This window comes from Entamoeba nuttalli (assembly GCF_000257125.1).
Source record: "Entamoeba nuttalli P19 unplaced genomic scaffold asmbl_3124, whole genome shotgun sequence".
NCBI classification, from domain to species: domain Eukaryota; phylum Evosea; order Mastigamoebida; family Endamoebidae; genus Entamoeba; species Entamoeba nuttalli.
In genome coordinates this window covers 1-7914 of record NW_008575851.1, presented here as the reverse complement: position 1 = coordinate 7914, position 7914 = coordinate 1, and the positions used below count along the sequence as shown (strand labels likewise).

The window sequence follows — 7914 nt, the reverse complement described above, 5'->3', positions numbered from 1 at the left end:
ATAACAATTATTTAAGTTAGTGAGATTTCATAATAGTGTTTTTCATCAATTTAAATGTATCATCAGAAAGATTATTAAGATCAAATTTAACAGTTTCGTCAGCATTTGCGTCAATGATGTTTTTAAGTTCTAAAAGTTGACTTCCATTCATATTCATCATTTTTTGAACAACATTTCGAAGTTCGTCATTGCTTCTTTCTGGAATTGATTCATCAATAGTATCCAATAATGCTGAATTTATAGGTGGTGGTTGAAAAGATGAACTGTCATCAACTTTTTTACTCTTTTTTATTTTATTCTTTTTAAAAAAGAATGGGTCTTTAAAATCTTTTCGTTCAATTTTATCTATTGGTTCAGGTGAGATAAGTTCAATCGAATCTTTAAGTTCTTCTGTTAATTTTGCAATCTCTTTTTCTATCTCATCTTTTCTATTAATCAAAAATGTTTTTTCACTTTTAAGGTCATCAAGAGTTTTGTATTTATCTTCCATAATAATACGTTTTGCAAATTTCCCAATGAGATTTTCAATCTTCTTCTTTTTTAATGTTGTTTCTCCATCAAGAAGACCTCTTCCTTCTCTTCTTCTTTCTTTACTATTATCATCAGGCATAATATATTGAATTTCAAATTCTTTCACTGAATCAAGACACATTTGTGCAACTGCTGCTGTTGGAGTTCCTTCTCCATACGCTTCAATAAGATTAGTAAATAATTCTTTGTATTCACTTACAACAGATCCATCATTTCGTTCAGTGATTTCATCAATTTGTCTTTTAACATCCATATTGTCATCAAAAAATGATAAATAACAATTTTTTTGTAAATATTTAAACAGTTCATTTGCAAGAAAATCACATGTTTTAATTGTATCCAAATCACTTAACATCCTCACTTGTTTTTCTCTTTTTAATGACATTTTTGTGTAAAATGATAAAAATGTTATATTTTTTTCAGTTATTCTTTTATTTTTTATTTTTGTCAAATAAACATAAATATTTTATTCAAAACATTTATTCATGTTTTTCTAATAATTCTTTTAGTTGTAACAAACCATTGTTTAAATTTAAATGGTTTGTTTTTATTCTAATTGAATTTTGTATACTTTTAATATGATTTAGTTAAGAACATTTTCTTGTTAATAAAAAACATTCTTTTAAAAATTGAAATAACTCATTAAATTATGAGTTTCTTATCAATTAATTATTATTAATGCAATTCTTTGTTTTATTGAAAGTGTTAATTTAATATAAATAATTCATATAAAAATAAATAAAAAGTAATATATAACATTTTAATATTAAAAATATTCTTAAAACATTCACTTTTCATTATCATAATACTTATTTTTTAATAAAGTGACACATTTATTTCTTAAATCTGTTTTGTTGTTATTCATAAATTTCAGTAGTTCTAAGTATGTTATGATAATTGAAATAAATGGTTCATAACAAAGATAATATTCAATCACAACGAATTATAATCTTTAACAAAAAGAATAAAAACATTATTCAAGGAATTTTAAAATTCTAAAAATCAAAATATATGAAAAAAACTAAAATGAACAAAACTTAGCAATGGAAATAGTTCCCATAAATGATAACAATCATGTCACTCCAGGAGATGAGATTTTTTATGAAGAAGGATGTATTCCAGGAAATGGAATTCTGGTTGAAGGGAATGAATTTATATCTTGTGTACATGGTACAGTAGAACGAATTAATAAACTTGTTTGTGTAAACCCAATAAGGGCTCGATATTCTGGGAATGTAGGTGATGTTGTGGTAGGAAGGATAGTATCAGTTGGAGTTGGATTTTGGAAAGTAGACATTAATGGAAAGAATACAGGATTATTACAAATATCATCAATTAATCTTCCAGATGGGATTCAACGAAGAAGAACAGAGATTGATAATTTGAATATTAAAACATTTTTTGATGTTAATGAATTAATTTGTGCTGAAGTTCAAAGTATGAATGGACAAAGTTGTATTCAATTACATACAAGAAATGAACGATATGGTAAATTAAATGAAGGGATATTAATACAAGTTCATCCATCATTAATAAAGCGATGTAAATCACATATTACATTATTTAAAAATGGGATTAAATTTATTTGTGGAATGAATGGATATATTTTTATTAGCTTAAATAATGAGAGTGATTATTCAAATGTTGGATTTGAGAGAGTTGCTCGTGTTGCAAATTGTGTAACTATATTACAAAATAAAACAATGCATATTAATGGTCCTATTGTTGAACATTTATCTGAAGAAACTGTAGGTTTAGGAATTCCTGTAAGTTTAATGTTACTCAAGAAAAATCAAGAATTAATTATTGCAAAATACGTTGAAGAAATGTCTTAAGAATAGTATTTTACTTGAAGTAAATTGAATGAATTTTTTATTTTATTTTCATATTAACTCTTTGATAAATAAGAAAAATAATATTAATTGTTAGAGATTATCTCAATAATCTATTGAATACAAAATGACTTATGAAAACCTATCGCATTCATTCTTTCCACTTGCAGAAAACATCAATACCATTGTCCAAAAGATAATAAAGGGTTGTGTTAATTCTGGTTTTACTATAATAAACCAAGAAGATGAAAATAAACTTGTTCAAATGGCAAATGATATGAGCAATAAAACAGAAGATTTGATGAATGAATATGATTATTATGAAATGATTAAATCAAAACTAAAAGAAAAGACAGATTCTATTAGTGAAACGATTGTTTCATTAAGTTTACTAAAAAGTCCTACGAGTATAATCGATGCTTTATTACATCTTAATGCAGACTGTACTTCAATAGTCATTATTGCAACAGTCTCTCCATTTTTAAGGGTTTTACACCAAAAAGAAAAAGCAACTTCTCTTATAAAAGGATTTAATCAAGGGAAACATTCTGTTGATGAAGTTCAAGAAATTTGCCTCACAATCACTGAAGTTGTTCATTTGCTTGGATGTTTAGGTGACTTAACTGTTAAACAACAAAAAGACATTCAACAAACTCAAGAATGTACAAACAAAATTTACCAAGATTCACTACGAGAAATGCAAAGAAAAATAACACAGAATGAAGATATTACTGAAGTGTTGAAACCAATTGACAAACAGTTGTTTGTAATGATGGATGTTGTTTTAGGTATTCAAAAAGAAGTTGAAGATGAAATTCAAAAGTATGTTGAAGTGAGGGTCAAATTTAATCAAGAATATGAGAGAAGAAAAGTACAAATGGGAATATCATCTGAACCAAAGAAAAGTAAAAACTCAAAACCAAAAGAAAAGCTATCAGAATCATTAGAAGAGAAAGACAGAGAGAAAGAACAACAAGAATATAACCAAACACTTCAATTATGTGAAAAAATTGCTAAAACAGCTACAAATGAAACTGGAGAAGAAGAACAAAAACAAGAAGAAGAAATAAGAAAAATAAAAGTAATTATTGTTGGATCATTAGCTTTAATTATTCTTGGAATTGCAATGCTTTTAGTTCAAAAGAACACGGTATGATTATTCATTGATTTAATGAAAGAAAAAATATAGTTCAGAATTTTCAGACGAGAAAGAAAAAAACAAAGAACTTGAAAAAGGAATCAAGAACTAAAGAATAATGGCAGCTGCACTTGCATTTATTAGTGGAGGAGATATTGAGGAAGGAGCAGTTTTTGCTAATGAAAGTCCATTTGAACGATGTGGATTACAATTATCAACAAAACAACGATTACTTGGATTTGCTATTTCATCAGGAATAGGAACAGTTATTTTAATTATATTTGCAGCATTATATTCAGTATTAGGAGATAATGGAGGAGTTTATGCATTTATGGTATTCCATTTTATTGGGTTTTTGTGTCTTTTAATATCGTTTGTTTCTGATATTTTTAAACTAAAAGAAAGATTGAGATATAAACATTATTCACAAATAGACCATTCTTCTTATATGGACCAATGGGTATGCTCAAAAAAATTACCCATCCATTTAGAGTTGTTTCATTATTAACTGTTGTTATTTGTTTATTGATTGTAGAAATTATTTCACCTATTCTTCGAGGAGATGCAACATGGTTTGTCCTTATAGGAACTGTCGGAGAAATTTTCTGTTTCCTCTTCTTTGGATTTTCTTTACTTCCATGTTTTGATAAAATTCTTGGTAGTTGCTGTGGTGGATTCTTTAGTAATCAATAATTTAATACTTTTACTATTCATTTAATAATTGATATTCAAATGTCAAATAGATTAAATCGAATTCTAAACTATTCAATTAGACTCTTCAACAACGTTTATAACCAGAAAGAATGGAATTATTCTAGTTTATTCTTTGTTTTTTGTTGAAGTTTTAATAATAGTCGTTGTCTCACAAATGATTGCATAGAAAGAATCATATTACCAAATGTGTCTGTAGGATATAACCATGCACCAATATCCATCAAATAATGGAACCAATATGGATCAATATGATTTTGTTGTCCAAAGAATAAGAAACAATATTCAACAAATTCTTCTGGTTCTAAAACATAAATAGAGCTTTCTCTTATTTTTGTCATTTCAGTTTTAATATACCATGGACAATAACTAATACAATCAATTTTTCCTTTATATTCAGCATATAATGAATCATTAAATTGTTTAATAAATGCTTTTGATGCAGCATAAACTTGGAACATTGGAAATGGAACAGAAGATGTTGCTGAAGACATATTAATTATTAGTCCTTGTTCTTTTCTTTCAAGCATCATTGGGATTATTATATGAGTTAACATTGTTAATACTCTAATATTAAGTGAAATCATATTATTAATATCTTTTATATCAACATCTCCAAATTTACCTGGTAAATATTGACACATTCCAACATTATTTACTAATACACCAATATCAATTCCTTTAAGTTCATTTTCAATTTTGTCCCATTGATTATTTTCATCAATGGAAATAAGATCATTAGCAATAACTTTGACATTAATTTGATATTTTTCTTCAAATTCTTGTTTCATTTGTTTTAGTATTTCTTCTCTTCTTGCTATAACAATTAAATTAAATCCTTCTTTAGCAAATTTCTCAGCAAATGCCTTTCCAATTCCTCCAGCAGCTCCAGTAATAATAGCATATGTATTTCTTCCTCTATATTTTTGAGGTGAACTTTTGAATAGTTTTGGTTTCACAAATAATTTCCATAATAAAATAAGTCCAGGAATAATGGTAACTACACAAAATATTCCTCCAACAATCCCTAGAATAAGTGCACCAATATTACTTCCCATTTCTTGTTTGATTTTCAAATTCTCACCAACCCTTTTACTTAAATTTTTCTAATTGTCGTTTTTTTTGTCATTCAACTTCTTAGTTTTTTAATATAATAAATGAATATGGTTGTCTGATATAGAATTATTTGAAGTTAGATTATACAATTAGATTATCTTCAACAAATAAAGAACTTTCTGTGTTGAATTATCAATTCTATTTTTACATTAATCGTAGGGTTTTATTTAATGTGTTAGACATTCATTTTTTAAAAGAGAAGTATTTAACACTACTTTTATGTTATTTTCTGAGTTAGTGGTTGTTGATTGACTCGTAAATGTCATGTTGAGATTATGGGGAAATAGAAAAACAGAAAATAACACAAAAGAAAAAGAATAACAAAAAAGAAAATTTTTGAAAAAACAAAAATCTAACTACAAAGTTGAAGTTACTCAATCACAATGACTGCATTGCTCCTTCGATGTTTACAAGAGGCAGAGACATGTGTTGATAAGACAAATAGATTTCAAACAGCAATAATCAAATCAATGAACTGTTTATTAACAACACTTGAAAAGATGAAAAAAGATACAATAAATGAGACACTGTCATTATTAGGATTAAATAATAAATATGCATTAACTTCATATGTTAGAGATAATCATTTGAGTGATGATGCACGAGATAAATTAATCCGACATATTGGGTTTGATATTATAGATCTTTCACCGATTATAGAACAGTCTATAGAAGCACCTCTTGAAAGTACTGCAACAAGTCTTAATTGTCTTGAATTTGATGCATTTAAATTAGTTGTTGATGTAATGAAAGAGAAACAACTTGATGTATTAGATGAATTAATACAAAATGGATTAATTTGTGATAGTGGACGAGTAGATTATATAATCAATGTATGTAAAACAGATGCAATATTAAAACGTGCTATTCGTGAAATTGAAAACATTAAAGATAAATTAAAACGAAGTGAAATAGATGAGACTCAAAAAAGAATTAAATCTATAGAAATTAAAATTAATCATATGACAAAAATGATTAGAGAAACAACAGATTCAAATTCTAATCCAATAAGAGAATCATTAGATATTCAAGATAGAAGTATTATTGCTTCAGAACCTTTAGTAGAAATTGAGGTTAATACTCCTATGACAGAATTGTTAAGAATTAATGATTATGAATTAAAACAATTGGAATCATTTGTTGGAAAACATGCAACAGAGATTGTTTATGATACTCTTGGAGCAGTTGATAGTAGGATTTTATTTCAAAGTATAATTCAATCAAAAGATTTATGTCTTATTTTTTTTTGCAACAATTGTGTGTTTGGTTCTTTTCATTCTGTTATTCCATCAAGTCGTGGAGTTTGGTCTAATTCTGATCCAACTACTTTTATTTTTTCTTTAAGAAATCCAATGAAACGTTCTCCAATTAAATTTCCTTTTACTGGAAAGAAAGGAACTCTTAGGATAGAAGATTCGTTAAGTGATCAAGCTCTTCATGTATCTTATTTTATCCACCTGGCATCTACTGGAGCATTTGTTATTGATAAAGATTTTGCTAGTGTTTTCTTTTCTTTGGAGAATCCTCAATTTTTTTGTGGAACTCAACGTGGAGTACTTACAAGGATGGTTGTAGTAACAATGAGGTGATATAATTGAAGGATTGTTTTTATTGATGTTGCAAATTGAAGAGTCTCAACAAAGAGGAATCTAATTTAGTTTTAGATGAAAACGTCAATACATTTATTCAGGGTGAATGAGTTTGAAACTATTCCATATATAGTAAAATACAGAAAAGGAATATCATATTAACACAACTTACGAAGAAACAACATGGTCTATTTTAAGGAAGTGTGAATGACTTAAAGAAGAACAACAAGAACTCAAAATTCACTTGAATGAAATCAATTGAAAATATCATCATAAACGAAAATATGATTGTATCGTACCTCAAAAAGGAATTAGAGTTGTTGCAAAAAGGGGTGAAGTATGGAGAAGTATTAAAAATATATTCAACCTTCAACAAGACTCTTAAACCAATATATGAACCAGAAATTGATATTATTAATACAACAACAGACTGTGATGAAACAGAAGAAGAGAACTTTATTGAAAAAGAAGTGTCTGATAAAAGAGATGAGTCACAAATAGTTAATGAAGAAAGAAGGAATAAACGAAGAGTGAATAAACAGAGAGAATTTACAAAACCATATCATTCAATGATACATAGTGACCCTACATTGGATGCTCTTGATGATATTCCATTGAAGAATTATCAAAAAACAATTAAACGTTATTTAAAAGAGTAAAACTAATAAATTATTAACAGTTTTTATGAATTTTATGTTCTTTTTAATGAGACAAAAATAATACACTTCAAATGAGATGAAGAAAATGATACTATGAAGAAATGAGTGTTTTATAATATACATCTCTTGATGTATTGTTTGTAAGTATAAGAGATAAATTTATTTATTTTCATTTATATATCATATAGAATATGGATTAAAACAGAATGATTGAATTTATGATGCTTGAACATAAATCCAACAATTTAAAAGTATATAAAAACAGTTTCATAAGAAGTAATAAAATAGATGAAATGATGTCAATAATACATTAAATTCACAAAATATAAAATAATAAT

At 26.6% G+C, this 7914-nt stretch overlaps 7 protein-coding genes across 7 annotated transcripts; 5 read left to right on the top strand and 2 right to left on the bottom strand.

Moving 5' to 3' along the window:
• Positions 1-16: 16 nt before the first annotated feature.
• Positions 17-916, bottom strand: ENU1_056140 (hypothetical protein; the record flags this gene model as incomplete). Its single annotated transcript, XM_008858006.1, has 1 exon — positions 17-916. The coding sequence occupies one exon, from the start codon at positions 914-916 to the stop codon at positions 17-19; it is 900 nt and encodes a 299-aa protein (XP_008856228.1).
• Positions 917-1574: 658 nt separating this feature from the next.
• Positions 1575-2366, top strand: ENU1_056130 (exosome complex exonuclease RRP4, putative; the record flags this gene model as incomplete). The annotated part of the gene is made up of 1 exon (XM_008858005.1): positions 1575-2366. The coding sequence occupies one exon, from the start codon at positions 1575-1577 to the stop codon at positions 2364-2366; it is 792 nt and encodes a 263-aa protein (XP_008856227.1).
• A 262-nt stretch (positions 2367-2628) lies between these two features.
• ENU1_056120 (hypothetical protein) lies at positions 2629-3519 on the top strand (the record flags this gene model as incomplete). The annotated part of the gene is made up of 1 exon (XM_008858004.1): positions 2629-3519. One exon carries the CDS (start codon positions 2629-2631, stop codon positions 3517-3519), a length of 891 nt encoding a protein of 296 aa, XP_008856226.1.
• Positions 3520-3619: 100 nt separating this feature from the next.
• On the top strand, positions 3620-4194 carry ENU1_056110 (hypothetical protein; the record flags this gene model as incomplete). The annotated part of the gene is made up of 2 exons (XM_008858003.1): positions 3620-3873; positions 3936-4194. 2 exons carry the CDS (start codon positions 3620-3622, stop codon positions 4192-4194), a joined length of 513 nt encoding a protein of 170 aa, XP_008856225.1.
• Positions 4195-4310: 116 nt separating this feature from the next.
• ENU1_056100 (estradiol 17-beta-dehydrogenase, putative) lies at positions 4311-5270 on the bottom strand (the record flags this gene model as incomplete). The annotated part of the gene is made up of 1 exon (XM_008858002.1): positions 4311-5270. One exon carries the CDS (start codon positions 5268-5270, stop codon positions 4311-4313), a length of 960 nt encoding a protein of 319 aa, XP_008856224.1.
• Positions 5271-5711: 441 nt separating this feature from the next.
• ENU1_056090 (hypothetical protein) lies at positions 5712-6917 on the top strand (the record flags this gene model as incomplete). Its single annotated transcript, XM_008858001.1, has 1 exon — positions 5712-6917. The coding sequence occupies one exon, from the start codon at positions 5712-5714 to the stop codon at positions 6915-6917; it is 1206 nt and encodes a 401-aa protein (XP_008856223.1).
• A 248-nt stretch (positions 6918-7165) lies between these two features.
• Positions 7166-7576, top strand: ENU1_056080 (hypothetical protein; the record flags this gene model as incomplete). Its single annotated transcript, XM_008858000.1, has 1 exon — positions 7166-7576. The coding sequence occupies one exon, from the start codon at positions 7166-7168 to the stop codon at positions 7574-7576; it is 411 nt and encodes a 136-aa protein (XP_008856222.1).
• Between the last annotated feature and the right edge of the window lie 338 nt (positions 7577-7914).